The following is a 27918-nucleotide window of genomic DNA, read 5'->3' as shown; positions in this document are numbered from 1 at the left end:
CAGCGGCCGGCCCCCGCCCGCCCCAGGCCTGGGCCGCCACGGGCCCTGTGCGGCCCAACTGGTTCCCTTTGTCTAGTACATTCAACTGGGGTCCCCTGGAGTCTGGTGGGTTTTGCCCCGCCCTCTCCCCTGGACCCCTCCCCCTCCCCCTCACTCTCCCAAGGGGGTGGGGGTGGGGGTGGGGGGCAGGCAAACAAAGACCGACCCGATGGGGCTGGGGTGAAGTCCGGGAACAAAAAAATAATCTTCTTTATTTAACTTAACCCCTCCCTGCTCCCCTGTCCCTGTGCTGGTTCTCGGAAAGGCACGGTGGGCGGATGGACGGATGGACAGACTGCAGAATTTCTCTCACCCCAGTCTCTGGGTTAACAGTGAATTTGCTTGGCTTTGGCTTTTGGTGGGGGGACAAATTAGATGCAGTTTTGGGGGGCATGGCGGTGGGGTGGGCATACGCGATGTCGGATTTCGTGTTTCCTTCTTTAATGGGATTCCTTATAAGACAAGAAGCAACCGGGAGAGGATGCTGTCTGGGTGGGGGGGGGGGGCCCCCTGGGCTCAGCATCCTGGGTACGACGACGTTCTGGAAGTTTCTCTCAGTGCGCTGCCCTGGGCGGGCTGTGCCGGGCTGTCGGCCGCCAGCTCCGCTTCTGCCGTTTGCTCTTGTAGGTGGTGGCTGGGATGAAGGGGGGGGAAATTGGGGTGAATCGTGGGGAAGTGGGGGCCCTCCCCTCTTGGACTTGTCTTCGAATCCTGAACCTGCTCAGACCAAGTGGCTGCAGGCTGGGGACTTGTGCCGCCCCTCCCCCCGCCGTGACCCCAGGATGGCACGGGGTGGGGGCTCCTGTGGGCACGCGGCCACTGCCATGGTCCCCCGGGGACAGGCGCCAAGCCCGGGGGCGGTGCTCACGGTCTGTGCAGGTGACACGCGGCTCCTCCCAGTGCCCGCTGGGCTGGCAGCGGACGGTGGGCATGTGGCGCTGGATGAAGCCGTCGGTGCACTGGTACCGCACCAGGGAGTTGATCTCGTACCGGTCTCTCTTCTGGCCCAGGGTCCTGGCATGTTCCACCGCGGGGGGCGCACCGCAGGCCACTGGGGGGCAGACAGCAATGGAGAGGGGCCTGGACCACCCGGGCGGGCTGGGGACCCGGCTGAGCTCTGACCACCAGGGGCAAACCCCAGGGCTAAGAATCTGGAGACGAGCCGAGCGCCGGTGCTCAACGCCTGTTAACTCTAGCTACTCAGGAGGCTGAGGTCTGAGGATCATGGTTCACAGCCAGCCTGGGGCAGGAAAGTCCATGAGACTCTTATCTCCCACGAACCACCAGAACGCTAGAAGTGGCGCTGTGGCTCAAGAGGTAGAGTGTGGCCTTGAGCTGAAGAGCTGAGGGACAGCGCCCAGACCCAGAGCTCAAGCCCCACAACCGACCCCCCCCCAAAATCCCAGAGCGAGAGAGGCCCCCCACCCCAGGAACCACTGGGGGTCTCCGGGCCGCGGGTACTGGGGACTAGGGTTCTGGAAGCCGCAGGACGGGGACTCTCTCGGAGCCGCTCACCCGTGCCCTTCTTGCAGGTGAAGGGCAGGTGGTAGTTGCAGGGCACGTCATTCCACTCGCCCGCCTCGTGCCAGATCATCACCACGCAGTCCTCGCCCGCAGCGAAGAAGTTGTCCGGCTGGTTGGGACGCCACTTCTCGAATTGCTGGGGGCGGCAGAGGGGAAGGGGTGAGGAGGGGCGGGCGGGCTAGCGTGAAGGCTGCTGGCGGGGCAGGGGGGGGTGTTGGTAGAATGTGGGTTCTAGAGGGAAAGCTGGCTGCAGACCCCGGGCTGCCGGGAGCTGGGATCCTGGGTGGGAATCCACCCCGTGCTGCGTGCACCAGGTACCCGCCGACCGTGTTGCTTTGCACCTGTCTGCCCTGTGGACCTGGGGGATGCTGTGGGCGAGACCCCATTTTCTTCCTGCCATCTGGGCTCCCCCCACAGCCACCCGGCTTAGTGAGCATTTTTGCCGGATCTGAATGTGTGTGGCTGGGGAAAAGGGGGGCGTGCTCAACCCCCGCCACCCCGCTCCTCTGGGCCGCAGCTGAACTCACCAGGGGGTGTCCATCTGACCAGCGGAAGTCCCCTTCGATGGTCCTGTCATTCAGGCCGACCCACTGGTAGTCCTGAGCATTTTCTGCAGAGGGAAGGCAGTGGGGGTTGGTGTTGGACTCCTGGGAGGCCGTTGGAAACGTGGAGATCGAGAGGAAGGGGGTGCTGTGCCCCCGCCTCAAGCTGCCATGACCCCTGGCCCTGAAGACTCTAGCTTTTCTTCCAAACTCCAGGCCTGGGGCTGAGCTCTCCACACCTGCACCCTGGCCCTGCGGCCTTTCTGGGTCCAATCTGTTTTTCTTTTTCTTTTTTTTTTGGGTCCGGCCGTGGGGCCTGAACTCTGGGCCTGGGCGCTGTCCCTCAGCTCTTCAGCTCAAGGCTAGCGCTCTATCACTTGAGCCACAGCACCACTTCTGGCTTTTTTCTTTTTGCTTATGTGGTGCTGAGGAATCGAACCCAGGGCATCAGGCATGCAAGGCAAGCGCTCTACCACTGAGCCACCTTCCCAGCCCCAATCTGTTTTTCTTTTTTTCCACTCCTGGGCCTTGAACTCAGGGCCTGGGCACTGTCCCCGAGCTGCTTCAGCTCAAGGCTTAGCGTGCTACCACTTGAGCCACACCACCACTTCTGCCTTTTTCTGAGTCGTGTATTGGAGATAAGAGTCTCCCGGGCTTTCCTGCCTGTGATCCTCAGATTTTAGCCCCCTGAGTAGCTAGGATTACAGGCATGAGCCACCAGTGCCTGGCTTTAATCTGCTAATTCCATTTCTTCTCATAATGCTGGAAACCAGGGCTTTGGGCATACTAGGCAAGGACTCCAGCATGGAGCAAGGCTGGTGCTCTACCACCTGAGCCACACCTCTACTTCTGGTATTTTTTTTTTTTTTTGCTGGGTAATTGGAAAGAGAGTCTGCCATAGTTCCTGACCACGTTGGTTTTGAACCAGGCTCCTCCAGATCTCAGCCTCCCGAGTGGTTGGGATTACAGACGTGAGCCACCACACCCGGCTCCAGTCTGCTGATTGTGCCCGCTCAGCGGCCTCAGCCCCTCTCGGCCACACTCACTGTTGACGAACTCCTGCTCCTCCTGAGTGAGCACGCTGCTCAGGTGCGCCTGCAGCTCGCGACACCGCCTCTCCGCGTCCACCCAGGTCTCGCGGTCGGGGAAGTGGCGGTAGCAGTGACCTTGGAACTTGGTCCAGCCTTCCTCACACACCTCCTGGTCTGTAACACAGGGCAAGGGCTCGGATTGGGGGCGGGAGGCCGGCTGGGGGAGGGGTCCCCTCAGCCCTCTGCAAATGCCATGCTCTGGAGATGAGGGACAGGTAAGCAGAGCGTCTGGGCACTGTCCCTGAGCTTTTATTTTGCTTAAAGTTGGTGCTCTACCACTTTAGCCATAGCTAGCTCTCCCTCTGGCTTTTTTGATGGTGAATTGGAGATGATAAGACTCTCACGGACTTTCCTGCCCAGGCTGGCTTTGAACCGTGATTGTCAGATCTCAGCCTCCTGAGTAGCTAGGATGACAGGTGTGAGCCTGAGGCCTGTTTCAGAAGGCAGTGAAGCCTGGCCCTGGGAACTCCCGTTTCCTGTCGTCGTCTAGGAAATGATAGGGACCCGGATGCAGCCTTCCTCCTGCAATGCCTGCCCGGGAGGCTGGCAGAGCACAGCAGGCCTGGCAGGAAGCGTTGAGACCCAAGGCCGAACGAGGCTCGGTGATTGTGGCGTCTGGGAGGAAGGGAGCTGTGTCCGTGGCAGGCCGGGCAGGGCCGGGAATGAAACCTGCCCACGGATCCTTGAGACCACAGCTCCGCCCGCACGGGGTCCTGGGAAGGCTGGGGGCTCCAGGCTGGAGGCGGGACCCTGCGGGAAGCTCTGCCATCTGGTCTTTCGATTGGCAGACTGGATGAGGGGGAGGAGCTTCTGACTTTGTGAGGCCGCCTGTCATCTGCAGAAGGGGCAGACCCCGGGGTAGGGTGAGGGCAGCGGCGGGCACATGCTGGGGACAGCTCACTCACGGGCACCGCCTCCTAACGCTGCCCTCAGGGCCAGCACACTGTGGGACCCGGCGGGTGGGCAGGGGGTGAAAGTCAGGACTCGCGTTTCCACGGCGGGAGCTAGCGGGCGGGCGGCACAGCTCTGGACAGGGGGGGTGGGGAGTTCAAGGCCCTCTCTCCCCTCGGGCCTCCAGGCAGTACTCTCTGGGGTTCAGGGAGGGGCTGTGAACGGCAGCCCCACCCCCAGGGTGAGCCCCCCATAGTCTGGCTGTCCCAGGAACAAAGCCCCGGCCCCTGTGGGTGGGCGTGTGGCCAGGTTGAGAGGAGAGAAGGGGGAAGACAGGAGGCCGGGTCTCCGCATGGGCCGCCTGTGCCCTCCCCAAGGGGCGAAGCACAAGTCTGGGGGGCAGGCGGGGAGCCCCCGGGGCAGCTCAGCACCAGAAACTGCACCCCCGGCCAGCGCCAGGGCCCATGGGGGCTGAGCTCGCTGGGCAGGCCGGGCCACCGCGGGGGCCACGCGGGGACTGGGGACAGACAGGCCTGCGGGGAGGCTGGAGCCTCAGGAAGGAGGCCGCGGCGTGACGGGAGCGGACGTACGGCCACGTGCTGCTGGCAGCCAAGGGCCGGCCGGGTAGCTGTGGCACCATCCTCTCTCTCTCTCTCTCTGCTCTGTAGGGGTGCGGAGTCTGTATGGCCCCCTCCCCTCCCCCATCCTGCTGATTCCCCCAGAGCCTGGACATTCCAGACCTTTCCAGACTACTTCCGATCTTTCTAGATCTTCCCACCCCGTACCCCCCTGTAGCTTTGGCACTGTGGGAGGAAGGCCCTGGTAGCTACTCCCAGCCCAGCCGAGATCCCCCCCAACACTAGTCGCATGGGGTCTCACGGGGGGTGGGGTGGGGGGTTGGTGGGCTACAAGGGACCAGGGGAGGGGACGGGGGGGTGCAGGCCTTTCCTTCTAGAATCCTGAAGACCTTTCGCCAGAGATGTGTGCTCTAACTCTCTCCCTACATTGTCCACGCACAAAGGGAGCTTAGCTTTCCTGGGAGTCTCAGCTGTGCTTTCTGGAACTTTCTGGGAGTCCAGTTGGCTCAACAGGGCTTCGAGCCCCTGACGCTGGAGTTGTGTGTGGGCCAACACGCAAGTGTCCCCCCCCAAGCAGGCTGTTGCCACGGCGACAGGGCCGCGTGGGCTCTGCTGGTCCCTGACAGGCCCAGCCGCCGAGCCCGAGGCCCTGGCAGCGGACAGCTTCACCCCTGCCACAGGGTGTCGCGTCTGCCTGGCTCTAGGGGAGAGGCCGCTGGGCTGCGAGGCAGGTGACGTGGAGGGAAGGTGGCCCGCAGCCGTCCTGGCCCCAGGAGAAGGGGGAGGGCGCCCATGGAGGGGCCACACCGTCGGGGCCACCAAGGCCTCTCAAGCCATGTGGCGGGCAGGCCTTGCTCCTGACCCAGCTTCGTCCAGACACATAAAACCGGCCGCGCCCTGAGCCACACGCACGCACCCGGCTTGGTGGCACCGGAAAGCCCCGTCCCGGAGGAGGTTAGCGGTTTAGAGATTTCCCAGGGCCCCATCTCTCACAGTGGCCAAGCCGGTGAGTCTCTCCTGTAGTCAGCCGGTGCCCAAGAGGAAGGGTGGTAAGGGGAGGAGCAGGACAGAGAGTGGGACTCCATGGGGGCAGACCTCACACCGGGGGCCCCTGGGGGGCTGTCCGGATGGACCTGGGGCCCATCGGGGGGCCGAGCGGCTGCACCTGCGTGCGTCTAGAAGGGAGGGGCGGCGGGGGGACGGGGCGCACGTGTTAGTGACATTAGCTGAAGCCGGCCGGCCGTACCGATCTCACACCGGTCCCCTCGGTAGCTGGGAAGGCATAAGCATGTGAAAGAGGCGCCGGCGTCCACACAGGTGGCTCCATTCACACAAGGGCTTGACAGGCATTCATCCTCGTCTGCAAGAAACCAAGGGCCGCCATTAGCTCCCCGCCAGCCGCCAGCCTGGTGGGCGCCTTGTGGGTGGCCAGCTCTGATCTCCCCTGGGCCCGGGAGGGGACAGGCTGGTTTTCCTGTGGACCTTTGCTGCTGCTGCTGCTGCTGCTGCTGCGTCACCACCGCCATCTTGGAATGCAGACTCAAGGACCCAGATGTATTGGTGTTGGTGATGGCGGTCGTGGGGCTTGAACTTGGGTCCTGGGCGCTGTATTCGAGTTCTTTCGCTCAAGCCTAGCACTCTACCACTTGGAGCCACAGCGCCACTTCTGGTTTTCCAGTGGCTCATAGGAAAGGAGAATCTCATGGACTTTCCTGCCTGGGCTGGTTTTGAACCGCCATCCTCCAATCTCAGCCTCCCAAAGTAGCCCGGCTTCAGATGTGATTCTTCATTGGCCAGTTTGGAGTCTTGAAGCCAAAGTTTCGAAGAGAGCCGGTAAATTCTGGAATCAGAGGCTGCCTTTTTGTGAGAATGAGCATTGGGTGTCTTCTCAGGAACTACGTCAAGAAGCTATGACTGGCTGGGGACACAGGGCTGGGCGAGGAGGGTGAGGCGGGCCGGGGCTGGGGGAAGTCAAGGCCAGGTAGTGTAGTGGTCTGCAGAGTTCAGATCCATGGGATATAACACCTGGGGTATTGACATGAGACTCCTGGCTTGCCGACAGCATTGCCTTCAGTAAGTCAGACGCTAGACTGTCCCGCAGAAATGGAGTCAGGACGATTCTCCAGTGAGCTGGGCTTTTGTAGAGGCTCAGCCCAGCCAGGGGGCTGTAATCTGTGAGCCTGCCCGTACCAGTCTGGGATGCAGGCGGGTGCTCCCCGCCTCCTCTTCTCAGGAAGTCTCCTCGCTTCCGTTCTTCTGGTGTTCTGGAAGGACTTCTTCAACTTTTGAATCAGCCGAGGTGAGAACAGACTCTTGGAATCGGGTCTTCTTGTGTCTTTTCTGAGAAACCAGGTGCCCCGGGGCCCTCTTCCTCTCCTCTTGCCATTTGAACTCTGGAACTCCTGCTGGGGTTGGGTTCCTTTTCCTGGGAACATGATGATAAGTGGCGTGCAGAGCCCATTGCTGGGGAGGAGGGATGCAGAGACTGTAGTCACCGGGGTCTCCTGGCTCACGGTACACTGCATTGCCAAGCCCCGATGGTCTTCGGGAGCCTGTGGCGTGTTGGCGGGGTCTCTGCAGGTGTGTGCGCAGCAGCTGTGTCCACCCCCTCCCCCCTGTGGAGAACAGAACCTCTGAATCTATGCATGTTCTGGAATCTGATTCCTGCTCCTCCTCAGGGTTAAGTAGGTCTGTGTTGGGAGAAGCTAGAGAGCTTCCCACTGGGTCCTCAAGCTTGGGTAGGTAGATAATACTTCCCGGTCAGAGTTGGGTTTGTTCTGTGGACATTTCACGAAGCTCTCCTCCTCTTCGTTCCTCTGCACCCCTCTCTCGCCCTGGAGTCCTTCCGTGGGGCGCACGCCAGGGGTTAGAAACGGTGAGCTCCCAGCGCACAACTGTTTCCAATTAAACCCAAGAGTCATGGAGCAGCGGTTGGAAATCCCAGCATGCACTTGGATTCCCAGCCTGCACCAGGACTTGCAGTGGCAGCGGCAGCAACGGCGGCAACAGCAGCAGCAGCAGCAATAGGTCAGGCCAGTGGGCAGGGTGGGAGCTGGGGGCGGCTGTCCTGATTCGGGAGAGCTGTGTTCTCTGGAGTCCATTAGAGCCATTAGAGGAGCCGGGAAGCGCTGGGCAGGGGTGGGGTGGGGAGGAAGCCAATGTGCTAAAGCAGTGGTACAGAGCAGGGGTGGGGTGGGTCGGGGCAGCCTCTAGGGAGAAGACCAGACAGCAATGCCAGAGCCTCTAGCTGACCCACGGGGGAGGGGCTGGGAAGGAGGGAGGCCCGGATGTGCACGAGGCCCCGTGTGCTGTCTATGTTCTGCCCGGGCTGTGAGGACCAGCCGAGGAGGGAAGACAGGGCCAGAGGCCGAACAGCACAGCAGTCAGGACGGGGCGCTGTCCTGTGTGAAGCTTCCTCCATGTCTAGTTGGTCCCCTAAGACCTTGTTGTCTCTTCCTCTGACTGCAAGAGACCCCCCACCCCCGGCTCTGACCATCCCTCTCTTTCTCTGAAGTGCATTAGGATATCTCTCAGCAGCTAGAACCAGGGAAGCAGCTGGGGTACAACCTTTTGTCAGCATCAACAAGTGGGGGAGGTTGAGGGGGTCCCAGATAAGAGGACAGCAGGTGGAGGCAGGGAAAAGTTCAAGGCAATGGCAGCCTTCACGAGGGAAGGAAGAAAGCTGGGGGTCAATATCCGGTCAGATGACGCACCGATTCCCACACACATGTGACACAGACACCGTTACACCATTCTCAGGCAGGGAAACAAGTGGAGCGATTCGCTCGTGTGGCACGTGGCAGGTGGATTGGAAGAGATGGAGGAGAGAGTGGGGATGTGAGACAGGAAGCCAGGCCTCCATCTTATGTGGAGGAAGAGAGACATGGGGTTCTGGACTCTTAGGACCTCGTGACTGCTTCTGCTACAGCCCCCCCCCCCCCAGGGCTCAGCCGCTGTTCCTGAGCTGGGATTTTCCACTCCATTCTTCCTACTACTGAAGCTAGAAGGGAAAGGATGGTTTGATCCCAAATGAGATTCTGCAGTGACAGCTCTCCTTCAGGAGAGAAAATAACCAGGAGCCCCCAGTACAGGACAGAGACGCAGAGACACCTGAACACAGTCACACTGGCATCTAAATGGGAAGCCTCATCTCCCCCTCTCCCCCCCGCCCCCTGCAGCCAGAGACATCTTGCTTGGATCTGAGCCCAGGACCTCTAAGAGACCAAGACTTTCTTTCTTTCTTTCTTTTTTTTTTGGGGGGGGTCCGGTTGTGGGGCCTGAACTCTGGGCCTGGGCACTGTCCCTCAGCTCTTCAGTTCAAGGCTAGCACTCTACCACTTGAGCCACAGCACCACTTCCGGCTTCTTTCTTTTGGCTTATGTGGTGCTGAGGAATCGAACCCAGGGCCTCGAGCATGCAAGGCAAGTGCTCTACCACTGAACCACCTTCCCAGCCCTAGAGACCAAGACTTTCTTGGGTTCAAAGAAAATGCCAAAGACTGATGATAGCAGGGGGTTTGGCGCTCAGCGAAAAGGTTGGCTGTTCAGATAAACAACAATGTATACATTGTTCTTCAAGTGACTCTGTCCAACCTGTGCAAATGTGAGTGATAAATGCAGACCTAAAAACCCTCCAATGCCAAAGGCTACAGAGCTCCATAGACTCATGGGTCCTGGTATGCTGATGGGTTAAAGGAGGAAACCACTACCAGTGAGGCAGGTGGGAGCTGGCTGCAAGTGTTGAATGCAGCCTTACTCTCCAGCTCCTTCTTGTCCTGCACCCAGAAATCTAGCTTTAGGTTTATTTTTTAAAAATCTTTGGGTAGTTGTGGGGCTTGAACTCAGGGCCTGGACCCTTTCCCTGAATTTTTTTTCTTTTTTTTTTTCTCAAGGCTAGTGTTCTACCACTTTGAGCCACAGCCCTACTTCCTGCTCAGGCTGGCTTTGAACCGGGATTCTCAGAGCTCAGCCTCCTGAGTAGCTAGGATTACAATGCGTGAGCCACCAGTGCCTGGCTTTAGCCTTAGTGTTTTGGAGCTCAGCAGTGTGGCTTCATGTGCAGGAGGGAGCTTCTTATGAAGCCGAATGGGTGGTACAACCTACAAGTGAACAGAGGCCCCCATCCAACCCTGTGGAGTTAGCCAGGAACTCCTTAGAGATTCCCTACTGGAGGGCGGGGCAGAGAGCCACGCCCCACACCCTCCCCCAAATTCAACATTTCCTTCAAGTTTTACCTTCAATGTTCGGGCACCTTTTGTGATCTACTCTTAAAATGAGCATTGGCTCGGTATAAAACGAAGTACTAACCAGCCTAAGGATTCAACTTGTTTCTTTTCTTTCTCCTCCTAAACCTGTCTGTGGTCTCAGTGCTCTGGAAACATGTGCCTGCCACATTACCCCTGTGGCTTCTCCCCCTTCCCCACCACCCCGGCCTCCCAAGTAGCTGGGATTACAGGATTGAGCCATTGTGCCCGGTTTGTGCTCGGGACTTTAAAACGACACTACCTCCTTCCACACCACAGCTGTCTAGGGTCCAAACTGCAAACACACATTTAAAGGAAGAAGATCCCCGACAATACCTTCATCGGTCCACTCTGCTTCCCCTGACCCCTGTGTTCGAGAAGTAGGGCTGGAGGCATCTGTTGGGGCAGCGGCCGTGTTGGAGGTTTGCGTCTGGTCCTCTGTCTGCCAGGGGCTCAGGGACTCGGTTTCTAGATGCACCTCTGTGGGGCCCTCTGTCGGCCGCCCAAACTCCATGACGCTGGCGGTGATGTCCATGTCCGGGCCTGAGGTGTGACCAGATGGGTCTCCGCTGATCTCGGTCCTGTCTCCAGAAGCGGAGGGAGCGACCGGTGCCTCTGTGTCCACATCGTCGCCGGTGGTGACCTCTGTGTTTACTTCTGGGCCGGCTGTTCCCTCTCCAGAACCTTCCTGAAAGGCCCAAGGGCTGCCACTGGCCCCCAGGCCCGAGGCACTGGCTAGCCCGGCTTCTGGGAAGGCAGCGGGGGTGGACCACGGCGCTTCGCCGCTGGCCTCGGGGTTCACCGTGGCCTCAGGATAGGCAGATGACCCGCCGCTGGCTTCGGGGGTCACAGAAGCTTCTACCCCGGCCCCGGAGAAGGCTGGCGTGGCTCCACTCCACGCCGGGACCTCCCCACTGGCCTCAGAGAACGGGGGCGTGTGTGTTGCGGGGGGTCCCCGGCCGAGCTCCTGGGAAACGGTTGGCTCGGTGACGGCCTCCACCAACTCGGAAGTGATCCAGGTGATGTCCGGGGACCCCGAGGCGTCGCCGCTGGCGCTTGCGTGGCCTGAGGAGTCGCCACTTAGATCGGTGGCGGCGGGGCTGGAAAAGTCCCCGCTGGAATCAGGAGCGCTCGGTGGGTCGCCACCGCTGGCTTCCCGCCCCGGCTGCAGCCCACTGAGGTCCACAGATCCAGAATGTTCTCCGGAGTGCGCCCCGCCAAGCTCCCACATGCCCGAGGGCCCTTCTCCAGCTTCCTGGGCGGTGGGGGCCTGGGTTCTAGATTCCACCCAAGTTCTGTCCACTAGGGAGACGGTGGGGAGGCCGGATGCCAGCCCGCTCCCGGCCTCGGCCCCCCAAGAGTCGCCGCTGACCTCGGCCACACCGCTCGGGAGGCCACTGAATTCCGGAGCCCGCGATGGCAGCCCGCTGGAGTCGAACGTTCCAGAAGAATGTCCACTGCCATCCAGCCCCCCAGAGGGGAGGCCGCTGAGCTCCACAGACCCCAAGCCTTCTTCCTCTTTAGACAAAGTGGGGGTTACCTCCACCAGACTGGTGTCCACAAGCACAATGCCAGAAGATTCGCCGCTGCCGCTCACGGCCCCAGAAGCCAGCTCAGGGACTCGGGGGGTGGCTTCCCCGAATCCTGCCACCCCCGAGGACTGCCCACTGAGATCGAGAGCCCCGGAGAATTCTCCACTTGGGTCCGTTCTGTCAAATGGCTGACCACTACCAGAAAGAACTCCAGAAGCTTCTACACTCACGTCTGGTTGTCCAGAGGAGAGGCCGCTGGACTCCGTCACTCCAGATGCCTCCCCGCTGCCGTAAGGAAATCCTGATGGCTGCCCACTGACCTCAGAAGTTCCAGATGCTTCTCCGCTCAGGTCAGGAAACTCAGATGACTGTCCACTAGTGCCGAAGAGTCCAGATGCTTCCCCGCTGAGGTCAGGAGAGCCAGACGCATGGCCACTGAGCTCGGCTCCCGAAGCAAGTCCACTGGTGTCCAGCTCACCGACGGGCAGCCCGGAGATTTCCCCGGCACCACTGATGCTGACGATCCCCCTCCCTTCCAGCTCGCTGGCCGTGGTGGCCGTGACCACTTCCACCAGCGTGGCGTCCACAAGGGAGACCGTCGGGAGTCCAGAGGGGAGGCCACTGAAGTCAGGCAGGCCCGAGGCTGGGCCGCTCCCAAGGTCCCCTCCAGAATACTCACCACTGGATCCAGAGGGGAGGCCGCTCACTTCGGGAGCATGGCCGCTTCCTGGCGTTCCTGAAGGCAGCCAGCCCAAGTCTGGGGCCCCAGACGCAGAGCCCTCCACGTCCTCTCCTCCAGAAGGCAGCCCACTGAGGTCCTCGGCTCCGGAGGTAGAAGTTTCTAGGCCCTCCCTTCCTGAAGGCAGCCTGCTGAGGTCCTCAATTCCAGACGCCGAAGTCTCCAGATCTCCTCCTGCAGTAGGAAGTACACTGAGGTCCTCTGCTCCAGACGCAGAAGTTTCTAGACCTTCTCCTCTGGTAGGAAGTCCACTGAGGTCCTCATCTCCAGAGGTAGAAGTTTCTAGACCTTCTCCACTGGTAGGAAGCACACTGAGGTCCTCATCTCCAGAAGTAGAAGTTTCTAGACCTTCTCCACTGGTAGGAAGCACGCTGAGGTCCTCATCTCCAGAAGTAGAAGTTTCTAGACCTTCTCCACTGGTAGGAAGCACACTGAGGTCCTCATCTCCAGAAGTAGAAGTTTCTAGACCTTCTCCACTGGTAGGAAGCACACTGAGGTCCTCATCTCCAGAAGTAGAAGTTTCTAGACCTTCTCCACTGGTAGGAAGCACGCTGAGGTCCTCATCTCCAGAAGTAGAAGTTTCTAGACCTTCTCCACTGGTAGGAAGCACACTGAGGTCCTCATCTCCAGAAGTAGAAGTTTCTAGACCTTCTCCTCCAGTAGGAAGTCCACTGAGGTCCTCATCTCCAGAAGTAGAAGTTTCCAGATCTCCTTCAGTAGGAAGCACACTGAGGTCCTCTGCTCCAGATGCAGAAGTTTCTAGACCTTCTCTTCCAGTAGGAAGTCCACTGAGGTCCTCATCTCCAGAAGCAGAAGTTTCTAGACCTTCCCTTCCAGAAGAAAGTCTGCTGAGGTCCTCGGCTCCAGATGCAGAAGTTTCTAGACCTTCTCCTCCAGAAGGCAGCCCACTGACATCCCATCCTCCAGAGGTGGAAGTTTCTAGACCTCCTCCTCCAGAAGGCAGCCCACTGACATCCCATCCTCCAGAGGTGGAAGTTTCCAGACCTCCTCCTCCAGAAGGCAGCCCACTGACATCCCATCCTCCAGAGGCGGAAGTTTCCAGACCTTCTTTTTCAGTAGGAAGCACATGGAGATCCTCTATCCCAGAAGCAGAAGTTTCTAGATTTTCTCTTCCAGAAGAAATTCCACTGAGGTCTACTCCAGAGGTGGAAGTTTCTAGGCCTTCTCCTCCAGAAGGCCACCCACTGACATCCCATCCGCCAGAGGTGGAAGTTTCTAGGCCTTCTCCTCCAGAAGGCCGCCCGCTGAGGTCCCCTAGTCCGGAGGCAGAAGTTTCTAGACCTTCTTCTCCAGAAGGCCGCCCGCTGAGGTCCTCTGCTCCGGAGGTGGAGCCCTCCGCACCCTGGCTTGCAGAGGGCAGACTGCCAACCCCAGGCCGGCCGGCCGGCTCCACGCCGTCTTCCTCCCCGGAGCCCGCCGTGGAGGTGAGGCCGTGGAGGTCCAGGTCGCCGGAGGGCTGGCCGCTCCCGCTGCCCCCTGAGGGCTGGCCGCTGGCGTCGGGGCCTCCCCAGGCCTCTCCGCTGCCTGTGAGGTCAGGGGCCCCCGACGCCTCCCCAGAGCCCGGCAGAGGTGGCTCGGTCCCGCGGGGTGACGGTGAGGGCAGCCCCTCCTGAGATTCAGAGGCAGAGGGTTCCACAGGCTCAGCGGCAGTGGCAGTAGGTCCTCCCGTGGCTCCTTCTGTGGCCCCTTCCGTGGCTCCTTCCGTGGCCCCTTCCGTGGCGCCCTCTGCTTCTGGGCCGCTGGCAGTCCATGTGGCAGGGGTCCCTGGAGGCAGGGAGGGAGCAAGGTGAGCTCACAGGTGGAACTGGACTCCACGCCTGGCACATAGGACCTCTCTCGACAGTGTGGAGACGGTCATGGAGGCTTTGTAATGGAGTTCCTTAGGGGGAGAGAGGGCAGGGAGGAGAGGGAGAGCAGGAAAGAGGCGAGGAAGGAGAGGAGGAGGAAGGAAGGAAGGGTGTAGGGATAAAAAGGAAGGAGGGATGGAGGGAGAGAAGGAAGAAAGGCCTGAAGGAACAGAGAAGGAAGGAGGGATGGAAGAAGTGAGGGAGAAGAGGGTGGGAGAGAAAGAAGGAAGAGGGAAAGAGAGGAAGGAGAGGAGGAAAGGAAGGAAGGAGGAGAGAGGAAGAAGAGGAAGGCAGGAGGGAGGGGAGGAGGGGAGGAGGGGAGGGGAGGAAGGGGGAGGAGGCAGGAAGGAGGGGAGGAAGGGGGAGGAGGCAGGAAGGAGGGGAGGAGGAGGAGAGGAGGCAGGAAGGAGGGGAGGAGGAGGAGAGGAGGCAGGAAGGAGGGGAAAGCCGGGATCAGGAAGCCCCTGTACCGTGCTCAGGGCTTGGGACCCACCTGCTGGTGAGGCTGTGGCCACCGAGGCATCGACTGGCTCCCATGCAGTGTGGTTTTCGGGCTCGATGGTGGAGCTGGGGGCCAGGGTCCTGTCCAGCCCTGGGGGGACGGCGGCCACGTCCGGCCTCACCCGTGTGACGATCCAGTCCTCGGGGCTGGTGGGCGGAGTGGCTATGCCATGCTTGTCTTCTCCCGGAGAGGGCGCCACTGAGACACCTGAGGGGAGGGGAGCGAGGTTGTGAGGCTCCCGCTGTGTAGGGACCCACCCCCCAGTGGGCCTTGCGTAGGGAGCTGGGGAGTTCCCAGCTCAGCCAGGTGCCCTGGGCCTGCACGGTTCAGAGTGGCCACTTGCACGGACGCACCATCTCCCCGGGCACCGGGGAGGCCACCGCGTCTCCCCTGCGGTCTGCCATGCCAGCCTGGGATTACCTCAAAGGCAATGAGTTTGTGTACAATCTCACGTTAGCTGAGTGTGGTTGGGGGTTCATGCCTGTAAGCCAAGCTATTCGGAGGCAGAGATCAGGAAGGTTATCATTCGAAAGCAGCCCAGGCAAAAAAGGGTTGTGAGACCACCCCTTCCCCCACCCCCACACCAGGTGTGGAGGCTCAAGTCTGCCATCCCAGCCACGCGGAAAGCACAAATAGTGGGATCGCTGTCCGGGTTGGCCCTGATCAAAATGCAAAACCCCCATCTGAAAAATAACACACAAAAAGGGCCGGGGGTGTGGTTCCAGTGGTAGTGTGTCAGCTGAGCAAGCTCAAGGCCCTGAGTTTAGGCCAAGACATTTAAAAAAAAAATTCAACCCCCCCCCAAAAAGAACACCTAGCCAATCAGAGAAGCTGAAGAGGAAACAAACTTCTGTGTGGCTAGTACCAGGCTGAGGGCACTGAAGGGTGGGTGGGGGCTGAGGGGCTGACGGCCAGGAATTTACCTGGCCTGGTTTCTGCAGCTCATGCCAGGGAACAGGGCCTGGAATGAGGGCCTCACCACCTCCCAGGGGAAGGGCTGGCTTCCCCTGAGCCTGAACTGGGAATGGGGTCTGAACGGTGATCCTGGAGATCTGGGGAAAACTTGCGGGGTGGGGGAGGGAGATGACTTTCTGTTTTGTATTTTATCCCTCCCCGTCCCTTCATTTTATTTGGAAATTCAATTAGAAGTTGCAAAGGTACTTGGAAGACTGGAAAGGGGGTCTGAGCTGTTCTGCAGTGGGCCCTCGAGTCAGCACATCCTGTCCTGTGGGTGCGGGGGGGCTGGTCCAAGCAGGGGCCATGCCCTGGCCACACTCAGATGTCCAGTTACAAACCCTGAATGATTTGGTGCTTAGTAAAGAATGACTGGACTAAACGAGTGAGTAGATCTTTGCAAGCATGTACACATGAGCAGAGTACATGCCACACAGATGTCCGTACGTGTGTGTGGATAGATGTTTTTCTACGTGTGCAACCGCTCAATCAGATCACCATTTACAAAGAATCAGAGGGACAGCGAGGTTAACTCGCCTGTCGGGCGTCACTACAGCTATCTAAATAGCAGGGCCATAAAACAGCAGGGCTGTTTTCATGTTTCTCTACGTGTTTGTGGGGAACTTTAGGTTTAACCTTTCCTTGTCAAACTCTGGAGTCTAGTGAGCTCCGCGCTGTGCTGGGCGGGGCAGGATGGCTGTGTCCTGGCTCTGCTGAGTGGCAGGGGTGGACCAGGGGTGGACCAGGCCTGGGTGGCAGCCTGGGGGGGGGCGGTGTCCTCAGCAGAGGGGGCTCCGGGGAGGAGAAGGCCATACCTCGGAAGCAGAAGGCGTGGTGTCGTGACAGCGGGTCGGGCAGGCCGGTCTGGTTGGGGTAGAGGTAGACGGTCCTCACGCCCGGCTTGTCCCCGCCGCAGGCGGGCCTCGGGGTCACGATGGGGTAGCGCAGGCTGCCATCTGCCAGCCAGCCGGCGTAGCACTTGTCCAGGCCGCGGCTCCAGGCGGCGTACAGCTGCCCGGTGGAGGCCAGGGTGGCGTTCTGGGACTCGCAGAAGGCCACGGCTTCCTGGAAGGTGAACTGCTCCAGACGAGTGACAAAGAACACCTCCCCTGGGGACAGAGGCAGCCCTGTGACCCTCCAACACCTAACCACGCCCGGTGCAGGGATGCTGGCCCGGGGGCAGGGCTATGCCACCACGGCCCCGCCCCTTCCAGGGCACCACCCACTTACACCTCTGCTCCTATAGGCCATCTCCACTCAACCACGCCCACCAGGCCATGCCCCACAGGACCATGCCCCCACAGGCCACACCCACAGCCACCTCCACTCCTATAGGACATCTTAGCTCAACCACGCCCACCAGGCCATGCCCCACAGGACCACGCCCCCACAGGCCACACCCACAGCCACCTCCACTCCTATAGGACATCTTAGCTCAACCACGCCCACCAGGCCATGCCCCACAGGACCACGCCCCCACAGGCCAGCCCACTACAACTTCTATAGGTCCTCATCTCCATTCAACCACGCCCCCAATTCATGCCCCACCAAGGGCCACGCCCCCACAGGCCACACCCACTCCAACTTCTGCTCCTATAGGTCCCCATCTCCATTCAACCATGCCCCCCAGGCTGCGCCCCCTCTAACCACGCCCCACGCCCCAGCCCTAAGATTTCTTGGGACCCTGTGAAATAGGTTGGCCCAAAGGCCTTGGTTTGACTGGGCTGGGCTCTAGACTTTTCCGAGACTCAGGACAACCCTTCCTTAAAAAAAAAATAAAAAGGCAGTGTCACCAGCCAGCTGGGCAGAGGTGGCCACAGGGACCTGTCCTTTCTGTCCCTCCCCTTCTTCCTGCATTCTCCAGTCATACCTAAGCCTACCCAGGCGGCTTGCCTGGATGCCCCCTGAACCTGTGTCCCAGGTAGACAGACAGCCCATATCCTGGCTGCTGCGGACCTGTCCCAGGTCCCCCTTGGGCTCACGCAGGGCAGAGCCAGGGCCTCTGGGAGTTAGGAAGAGGGAGGCTCACATTTCACTTCTACCCAAGACCTATTTGCACTGTCAGGTCCCATAGGTCCCAATGGTCTCATCTGCAGCTCAGTGAAGACTCAGAGAAGCCTTTGGTGTGGGTGGGAAGCAGATAAAGGTCTGTGGCTGGGGAAGAGCCAGATTAGACAGCTACGGAGGGTCTGTCTCACTGGAGGACTTCTCAGGGCCTTTGCTCTGCTCCGAAGCCCTGGGACAGCAGGAAGCTGATGTTTATACTGAACGGATGGACTGACCCACCGAACTCGCTGCTTGTCGAAGGAGCCAGTATCCCCTGCTCTGTTGGGGATCCCACAGGGCAGAGGGGCTTGAGCTGAGGGGGGCATGCACCCCCTCTCTTTCTATCTCCCCTCTGAGGCCCCGGCCCGTGCAGGGACCAGCCCGGGAGCAGGGGGTCCGTACCCTGAAGCTCCGCCACGTAGCAGTACACGTCGTAGGTTTCCGATGACGGCCGCACGCCGTAGGTCCTGACCCCGGGGCTGCTGTCCTTGTCGCCCACACATGGGGTCCGGGGGCTGACAATGGGGTACCTGCAGCAGCGGAGGGGGGAACAGAGGCGGGGGGCGAGGTGTGAGAGGGCTGTGGAGGAGGGGACTGGGATCTCTGGGAGCTGCCATGTTTATGATCATAAATGATGGACGGCGGGGTGGGATTCGAACCGGGGAGCACCCCATGCAACAAATATCTGAGATGGTCAATGAGGGGGGGAGCCCCTCAGGGTGGAGAGAAGCAGGGGGCTTGGGTGGGGGTCTCCGGAGCACCACACAGCCCCTGCAGCGCCCAGTGTGTCTCAGGAAAGAGATTGGGCTCACCTGACCGTCTGGTCCCGCAGCCAGCCGGCATCACACTGCTCGTAGCCCGCCTCGTAGGCCGCCTGCAGCTGCTCCGGCGAGGCCATGGCGGCCCCCGTGCGCAGGCAGGCCTGCCCGGCCTCCTCGAAGGTGAGCGAGTAGCGTGTGGACCCCGGGCGGTAGTGGAACACCACCCCTGAGTGGGGAGCGGAGGGACATGGAGTGAGGTTGGCCCGCCGTGCCCTGGGGCGGGTCTACGCCAAGGTCCCCCCGCCACGGGACAAATAGGATTCATCCTGGCAGGTGGGCGACCACTCAGCAAGGGCGTGTGCCCCAAAGCCTCCCTCCCCGCCTGGGAGCCACGCCAGAATGTTCTTCCTGACACAGGCTTGTGTTCGAGGAGCAGCTAGACTCTGTGGTATGTGATACCCCAACTTTCCAGACATTACTGAGTGAACGGAACACAGCCATGGGGCAGGAAGAACTTTCTAGAAAGGGTCTATACCAAGCTTTATGGTTTTTTGTTTTTGTTTTTTTTTGTTTTTGTTTTGTTTTTTGGTCAGTCATGGGGCTTGAACTCTGGGCCTGGGTGCTGTCCCTCAGCTCTTCAGCTCAAGGCGAGCGCTCTACCACTTGAGCCACAGCACCACTTCTGGTTTTCTGGTGGTTTATTGGAGATAAGAGTCTCATGGACTTTCCTGCCCAGGCTGGCTTTGAACTGTGATCCTCAGATCTCAGCCTCCTGAGTAGCTAGGATGACAGGTGGTGTGAGCCACTGGTACCCGGCTGTATTTGGTTGTTGTTGTTTGTTCTTTAACTTTTGAAGACAAGGTATTGCTAGGTAGCCCAGACTGTGCTGGGATTCAAAGTCCTCTCGCTTTAGCCTCCTAAGTGCCGGGATTACAGGTGTGCACTGCTCTGCCTGGAATCCAGTCAAGCTCTGTGAGCCATTGGAGTCCTGCGCCCTCTACCCGGCTTAGCTCCCGCTGGCCTAAGTTAGCCGCAAACAAGTCAAGGGGTTTGGCTCTGCATTTGTAGACACTGAAATCTGACATTCGTATCATCTTCCCTGCCACAAAGTATCGTTCTTCTTCTGACTTTGTGCCCCACCGGCCGCCCCCCGTGCCCCGGTGTCCGCCCCGCGTGGCACTCACCCCCCGATGAGCCAGGCTGTCCTGGAAGCCTGGCTGTGCCTGGCCCGACGGTCACCTGCACCACGGGGTCCTGGCTGGTGAAGGCTGTGGCGGGGCCCAGCCCGGGCGTGGATTCTTCTGGAAGGTCCCAGGGCCTGGTGGCCTCAGGGGCGACCGGGAAGGGGGCGTCGGGCTCCGGGGTGGTGGGGGAGAGGTGGAAGAGGGGCTTGGCGGTGAGGATCACGTTGCCCCGGGCCTCCCCCTCCGTGGCGTTCCTGGGCAGTGGCAGCTCCAGGTCCGGCCAGGTCACCGTCTGTACGGTGATGTCCTCCTCGCCGCCCAGTCCGAAGAAGTTTTCGGGGATGTCCAGGAAGTCTTCACCTGGGGCAGGGGGCGGGGCCGAGCCTTAGCCGGGAGCCTGGGATTGGCTGGAGCAGGAGGTTCCTGGCTCCAGCGAAATGCCCAAAAGCCTCAAGTGGGGCTGTGGCTCAAGGGGTGGAGCGCCGGCCTCGGGTGAAAAAGCTCAGGGACAGCGAGTGCCGGGGCCCTGAGTTCGAGCCCCAGTACTGGAACAACAACAACGTGACAAAACCAAGTCTAACTTATCAAAGGAAGGTTCTTGTTCCACCTTTTCCGATTCTTTCAGCAATGTGTTGGCCTTCTTTTATTCATATTATTCATAATTAATCATTATTATTGATTACTTGTCATACCGGGGCTTGAACTCAAGAGTCTGGTACAGCAAGTTCTCCACCACTTACACCCTGTCCCCAGTCCTTGTTCAGCTTTATTATTTATTTTTGTGGGTTGTGGGGCTTGAACTCTGGGTCTGGGCGCTGTCCCTCAGCTCTTCAGCTCAAGGCGAGTGCTCTACCGCTTGAGCCATAGCACCACTTCCAGTTTTCTGAGTGGTTCATTGGAGATAAGAGTCTCATGGACTTTCCTGCCTGGGCTGGCTTTGAACTGTGATCCTCAGATCTCAGCCTCCTGAGTAGCTGGGATGACAGTCGAGAGTCACCAGTCGCTGGCGCTGTATTATTTTTTTTACATGGGTGTAGAGAGCTGCGAGAGGCCACACCTGGAAGATGGCGCCGGCTTCCGCCCTCCGCCTTCCCGATGGCGAGTGCTCTCGTGGTAAACAACTCCTGATATGGCTAAGGCAAAGAATCTGGCTTGCTTCTGTGCACCTGAACCTATTGGCGGTTCCCACGTGGCGTATCAGGGTTGGCTACCCAGCGGGTACTTAAGGCTGTGGGGAATTCTCCCCGGGGTTGGGGTCAGAAGATTACTAAAAGGTCCTGAATAAACTGCGGAGAGAAGAGTCCGGTGTCGCGTCGTCATTACCGGCCGAGGCGGTAGCGACACGTGGTGGCCCGTACGGGGACTCAGCCACAACCCCAACGAGGACTCAGAACTCTCTGTGGTCAGGGTGGTGCACCGGTAAGTTCCCAGGTAAAAGGGGAATCCGCCACAAGAGCGGGGATAAGTCCCCAGGTAAAAGGGGAATCCGCCACAAGAGCGGGGATAAGTCCCCAGGTAAAAGGGGAATCCGCCACAAGAGCGGGGAGTAAGTTCCCAAGTAAAAGGGGAATCCGCCACAAGAGCGGGGGGATTTTTGCTCTTCTCGGTAGATAAAGAGAGAGTGAGAACCCGGGGCTAGTCAGTAGAATAGCCAAAAGTGAAAGTAAAAGCTTGTTTACCAGCTTTAAATGTTTGAAACATGGGCGCTTCTTTTTCGCACCCAATTTTTTTGGCTCTCAATGAGCTACTGCACTCAAAAAAGTTAAAAATAAAAAAGAGTACTTTAGAGAGATTTTTGAATGAATGTGACACCGTTGCCCCATGGTTCGCTGTCTCCGGAAGCCTCACGGTGGCCTCTTGGGAGAAACTAGGGAGGGACCTAGATTTTGCCTCTGAACAAGGAACGCTTAAGAGCGGAGTGAGACCAATATAGAAACTGATAAGATGCTGTCTCGAGGACCAGCGTTACAGTGAGGCGGTAGACAATGGTCAGGCCACCTTAGAAATGCTACAGAAAGAAAGATCGGAAAGGGCAGACAGCGAAAAGGAGGAGAGCAGGGGGGGGTTATACCCTGATTTTGCCGAACTAGAGACCTCTGAGTCTACAGACTCAGAGGAATTACAATCAATCATAGAACAAATAGAAAAAACAAAGATAAGAAAGAGGAGGAAATGGAAGGAGAGAGAGGACCCAGATAAAGACGAATGCACGCCCTCCGTGCACCGCCCCACACCTTCGGCCCCTCCGCTCTATGCGGAGGACGCTGGAAGTGGCAGCCCCGGCTGTTCTTTCAGCCCAGGAGTGTGGAAAGCGGTCAGAACCGAGTTACATCTAGCCTGTCCAATATTTCAGGATCCACAGGGACAGCGGTATCATGAACCCTTAGATTTTAAGGTGATAAAATCTTTAGCTGAGTCTGTGCGGACATATGGAATCACAGCCTCCTTTACTGTAGCCCAGGTGGAGGCCCTAAACAGACACTGCATGACACCCGGTGATTGGAGTGGGCTCGCACGAGCTTGTTTGAGCCCAGGTCAGTATTTAGATTGGAAGGCCTTTTTGATTGAATTTGCTAGTGAAGAGGCTGCGGCCAATCAGGCTGGGGGAAACCCAGCTTGGGATAGAGATATGCTGCTTGGACAGGGGAGATTCGCCAATCAGCAGATAGGCTACCGGTCCAAGTTTATGAACAAATCAATAAAATTGGCATAAAGGCATGGAAGGCCTTACCAAATAAAGGCGAGGTGAGTGGCAATCTCACCAAAATCCTGCAGGGCTCTATGGAGCCGTTTTCGGACTTTGTTGCTCGTATGGTTGAGGCCGCTGGCAGAATTTTTGGTGACCCAGACGCAGCCATGCCATTAATTAAACAGCTTGTTTACGAGCAGTGCACTAAGGAATGCAGAGCCGCCATAACCCCATATAAGAATAGGGGACTAGAAACATGGATGAGAGTTTGCAGTGAGCTGGGCGGACCACTAACTAATGCTGGATTAGCTGCTGCTGTGGTGCAATTAACCCAGAAGAATAGGGGCTGGGAAGGTGGCTCAGTGGTAGAGCACTTGCCTTGCATGCCTGAGGCACTGGGTTCGATTCCTCAACACCACATAAACAAAAAGAAATGAAAAAAGCCGGAAGTGACGCTGTGACTCAAGTGGTAGAGCGCTGGCCTTGAGCTGAAGAGCTGAGGGACAGCGCCCAGGCCCAGAGTTCAGGCCCAGGAAAAAACCTATTCAAAAAACGCTGCAAATTTGTCTAAACAGTTGTCTAGTTATCTTTTAGGTAATTGAACTGGGGAGTTCGACAGCCTGATGGAACAGCTCAGGATTGCCATCGTCGTGGTGAACTCGACCCGAGTGGATGCCGGATTGGCGGAGGGGTTATCTTCATGGATCTCCACTGCTATGATTCATCTCAAGGAGGGGGCGGGTTTGGGAGCCCTGATAGGCCTCCTGGTGTTAGCCTCCTTGGTATGTCTGTGGTGCATTTGCCAAATTAGAGGTTCTCAGCGTCGCAGTGCAGCCATGGTTATCCAAGCCTTTACAGTCATTGGAGCAGGTCAGTCCCCCTAAGCGTGGCTTGCCACCCTAAAACAATGAGCACAGATTGCAAAGCCAAAGTACTGCAGTCGAGAGGCATGAGTTTTGCCCTCGAGGAGAGCATGTTTGATTGCACACGGGTTCGATTCGCCTTTTCCCGTCCTTGTGAAAAACGAATCAATGGACAGGCTGAGTCATCCCTAGAAAAGGTACCCTCTGGGAGAAGGCTTGTATGCAGTCCTTACAATTGCACAACAGGGATCAGACCTCTGTTCTCATCTGTGTTCTTTAAACAAAAAAGGGGGAACTGTAGAGAGCTGCGAGAGGCCACACCTGGAAGATGGCGCCGGCTTCCGCCCTCCGCCTTCCCGATGGCGAGTGCTCTCGTGGTAAACAACTCCTGATATGGCTAAGGCAAAGAATCTGGCTTGCTTCTGTGCACCTGAACCTATTGGCGGTTCCCACGTGGCGTATCAGGGTTGGCTACCCAGCGGGTACTTAAGGCTGTGGGGAATTCTCCCCGGGGTTGGGGTCAGAAGATTACTAAAAGGTCCTGAATAAACTGCGGAGAAAAGAGTCCGGTGTCGCGTCGTCATTACCGGCCGAGGCGGTAGCGACACATGGGGTCTTGCTTTTGTCTACAGCTGGTCCTTGACTTCCATCCTCCTCCCTTTGCCCCAGGTAGCTGGGGCCACAGACGTGTGGCACCACACATTGTTAAGATGGAATCTTTCTTTTCTTAAACTCAGACTGGCTTCGAACTGGGATTCTCCTGAGGACCTGGGATTACAGGTGTGCACTACCCTGCCCAGTCCTCCTTTCAACACATTCTATTAAAAATGGCCGGTATCCGCGGCCTCCCGTGGGTGAGGGCACGCGAGGGCCGGGGCTCCGGCTTTCCCGGGGTGGCGGGGACGTGGGGATGGTCAGCGATCCACACTGAGGACCCGCAGGATCCACACTGAGGCTGGGAATCCCCGCCCCCCCTCACCTGTGTAGCAGATGGCATCATAGCGGGACGAGGGGTCGGGGTAGCCGGTCTGGTTGGCGTGCAGGTAGACGGTCCTCACGCCCAGCAGGTTGCCCCCGCAGTTGGGCCGGGCTTTGGAGATGGGGTAGCGCACACTGCGGTCCGCCAGCCAGCCCGCGCTGCACATGTCCATGCCGCCCTGCCAGGCCAGGTAGAGCTGGCCGGTGGTGGCCAGCCGGGCGCCCAGCCGGCGACACTCGCTGGCTGCTTCCTGGAAGGTGAACTTCTCTGGGGACGTGGCGTAGAAGACCTCGCCTGGGGATGACACGGCCGGTGGGTGCGGGTGTCCTCTCCCTCCCCGTCCTGCTCTGGCCAGGCCCCCTGGTTGAGCCCAGGCCCTGATCCACATACCCCAATCTCAGAGCTCACCCCTCACTTCCTGCTTTCTGGGTTTGGGGCAGGATGACATTAACTATTTGTGTGTGTGTGTGTGTGTGCACACGCGCGCTGTATGTGCCCGTGTGCCCAGTCCTGGGGCTTGAACTGAGGGCCTGGGCGCTGTCGCTGAGCTTCTTTTGCTCAAGGCAAGCACTCTACCACTTGAGCCACAGCCCCATTTCTAGTTTTCTGAGTGGTTCATTGGAGATAAGAGTTTCAGGGGCTTTTCCTGCCCGGGCTGTTTTGAGCTGTGATCCTCAGATCGCAGCCTCCTGAGTAGCTAGGATGACAGGCGTGAGCACTGGACCAAGAGCAAGGAGGAAAATCTCCCTGGCTCAGAACCATCCACGCCCAGCCTCTTGCTGTACCCAGTCCCACCAGGAGGGGGCGGTCTTGCGATCAGAGCAGATCTCCCACTGGGGATGGAACCGCGGCCTCCTCCGGCATGCTAAGCAAGCGCTCTACTATTTGAGTGACTCCCTCAGCCCTTCTGCTTTTCTTCTGTTTTCCAGACAGGGTCTCCCCCATCACCTGCATCCACGTCTAGCCTTGAGCTCACGATCCTCCTGCGTCAGCCTCCCAGGTAGCTGGGATTACAGGCATGCACCACCACACCCGGCTAAAGCAGAGGCGGGCTGGGGGCGGGAGGCCTTACCCTCCATCTCCTCCGCAAAGCAGTACACGTCGTAGGTCTCGTTGGTGTCTCGGATGCCGTAGGTCCTCACGCCGGGGAATTCATCCTTGTCTCCATAGCAGCCTTCCCGGGGCGTGTGGATGGGGTACCTGCCAGGAACCCACAGTGGGGTGTGACCCGGGGATGTGGGGGGCTGCTTGGAGTCTGGCACCCAGCTTTCTGTGTTCATAGTCATTCGTGAGGACTGAGCATCAGCACTGAAGGCGGTCCTCGGGACTGAGCATCAGTACCACACTGGGTCTACCGGGACCAGATAGTAACTACATGATCGTGGGCCACTAAGGCCTAGAAATGACCACTCTGCTACTCTATGGAATGAAGCGGACCCAGCGTGCAAACCAAGGTGGTGCTGTGCTAATAAAACTTTATTCAAAGAAACAAAGGATGGACAGGACTTGGCCTGTGGGCAACTGATTGCTTGTTGGCCCGTGCTCAGGGTCACTAAGTCTCCGTGACTGCATGAGGCAGATGCTGTACCCTGTGTGTGTGTGTGTGTGTGCATGCATGTGTATGTGCATGCGTGTGTGTGTGCATGTGTGTGTGGGAGTGTGTGTGTGCGTGCATGCATGTGTGTGTGTGTGCATGCATGCATGTGTGCTTGTGTGTGCCAGCATGCTGATTCCGCCTCGGCTCTGTTTGGCTGTGTGTGTGTGTACGGCTGGTTTGTGGGTGGACGCTCTCCTGCGGGAGGCCCGGGGCGGTCCCCGCTCTCCTCCCCGCGCCCAGGCCGGCTCACCTGACGGTCTGGTCGGCCAGCCAGCCGGCGTCGCACTGGTGGAAGCCGTCCTCGTAGGCGGCCTGCAGCTGCTCGGCCGTGGCGATCACCGCGCTGTTCTGCAGGCAGGCCCGCTGCGCCCGGTCGAAGTCCAGCGTGTAGCGCGTGGAGATGGCGCGGTAGTGGAACACGATGCCTGCGGGGAAGCCCCGTCAGGCACCGGCTCGGCCGGCCCCGGAGGAGGCCGGGGGCCTCAGGCACTGCCGGGGCAGCCCGAAGTACCAGTTCCAGGCCCAGCTCTGGGAGACCGGGCTGGGCCCGGTGTGCATGCCCCTCTCCCCAGCGCCCCTCACCTTTGACCACCACCTCCAGGGTGGCCTGGCTGTCCGCGATGCCGTGCGTCACCTCGCAGCGGTAGACGCCCGAGTCGTTGGAGCGCAGGCTCTGGAGCTCCAGGGTGGCGTCGCTGGGGATGGCGGGGTAGTTGGGCAGCGAGACCTTGTCGCGGTAGGCGCTGTGGACGCGCACGCGGCCCTCGGTGGCCACCAGCAGCACCACCTCCTCCTCCTTCGACACGCGGCTCCACTTGATCCTCGGGGCGAGCGCAGCGGTGAACGGGGCGGTGGTCACAGGGTGCGCGGGCTCGATGAAGTAGCAGGGGATGGTGAGGGAGGAGCCCAGGAGGACCCGCAGCGGGGACGGCTGCGGGATGCTCACGCTCAGCGCGTTGTCATGGTCTGCGAGGGGAGGGCACACAGCCGTCAGGGACCGCCCTAGAGAGGCCCACCCGGCTTCCCTGGGGATCCTTCTAGAAGTGGTGCTCCCCGGGGAGGCTGGTCCACAATGGGCTGTGTGGTACGGGAATGCCCAGGGAGCCATGTCCTCCACCACCCCTCTGCGGGTGGTGATGCACGCCTGTAATCCCAGCTCATCTGGGAAGCACAGGTCTCGGGTGAGGGGGATCACAGTCCAAAATCAGCCTCGCCAAGAGCAAAGAAAATATATGGCCCCAGGCAGAGGGTGCGCATGCAATGTAAACACGAGATCCTGTCTGAACAATGAACCAGCAAGTGAAAGCCCCGAGTTTAAACCCCTGAAGACAGAGAGAGACAGAGACAGACAGACAGACAGAGGCAGAGAGTGAGAGAGAAGAGAAAGAAGAGAGAGAGAGAGAGAGAGAGAGAGAGAGAGAGAGAGAGAGGAGAAACAGAGGACAACCGAGGCAGAAAAGTCCTACTGGAGACTCATCTCCAGTGAACCACCAGAAATGGAGCTGTGGTTCACGTGGTAGAGCGCTAGCCTTGAGCTGAACAGCTCAGGGACAGCACCCAGGCCCCAAGTTTAAGCTCCATGGCTGACAAAACAAACAAACAAAAGAAAGAAAGAGCAGGTGTTGGTCGCTCACGCCTGTCACCCTAGCTACTCAGGAGGCTGAGATCTGAGGATCACAGTTCAAAGCCAGCCCAGGCAGAAAAACTCTGTGAGACTCTTATCTCCAATAAACCACCAGAATACTGGAAGTGGTGCTGTGGCTCAAGTGGTAGGGCGTTTGCCTTGAGCTGAAGAGCTGAGGGACAGCGCCCAGGCCCAGAGTTCAAGACCCACCACTGACAAAAAAAAAAAAAAGAGAGAGAGAGAGAGAGAGAGAAAAGAAAAGAAAGAAAGTAAAGAAAATATGTTCCACACCAGCCATGCGTCATTCCCTCTGGGTATTTCCCTCTTCCCTCGGTCCTTCCCTGGGTCAGCATGTGGCAGGGGTTCTGAGTGAGACCTGGGACCTGTGTGCGCACACACATGGGTGTATGCATGTGTGCATCCCAGGATCACGTATGCAGGACCATGAAAAGGCCAGGAAAGGGAGTGTGTGTGTGTGTGTGTGTGTGTGTGTGTGTGTGTGTGTGTGTGTGTGTGTAACTGTGTCTCTATATGAAGCAGCACTAGGTTCAGTACCCAGAACTGAGAACCCAGCACTCAGGGCCTACGCAGTGTTGTCCTCACCTGGCATTTCCTCTGCTCTGGCTGCTGCGAGGACCCGCAGAATCACGAAAACCAAGAGTAGCATGGTCAT

At 58.9% G+C, this 27918-nt stretch overlaps 1 protein-coding gene across 1 annotated transcript; it reads right to left on the bottom strand.

The window, feature by feature from the left end:
• Positions 1–84: 84 nt before the first annotated feature.
• On the bottom strand, positions 85–27918 carry Acan (aggrecan). The gene is made up of 17 exons (XM_070043220.1): positions 27849–27918; positions 26204–26587; positions 25872–26046; positions 25097–25224; positions 24025–24318; positions 19494–19853; positions 18361–18535; positions 17951–18078; positions 16318–16611; positions 14540–14755; positions 10244–13963; positions 5912–6025; positions 3152–3310; positions 2091–2173; positions 1555–1699; positions 908–1090; positions 85–673 (listed from the first exon to the last, which is right to left on the bottom strand). Exons 1-17 carry the CDS (start codon positions 27916–27918, stop codon positions 594–596), a joined length of 6708 nt encoding a protein of 2235 aa, XP_069899321.1. The 3' UTR covers positions 85–593.

Source organism: Dipodomys merriami, unplaced genomic scaffold (assembly GCF_024711535.1).
Source record: "Dipodomys merriami isolate MVZ:Mamm:240054 unplaced genomic scaffold, mDipMer1.0.p SCAF_33, whole genome shotgun sequence".
NCBI classification, from domain to species: Eukaryota; Metazoa; Chordata; class Mammalia; order Rodentia; family Heteromyidae; genus Dipodomys; species Dipodomys merriami.
This window is presented reverse-complemented; position numbering and strand designations above follow the sequence as displayed.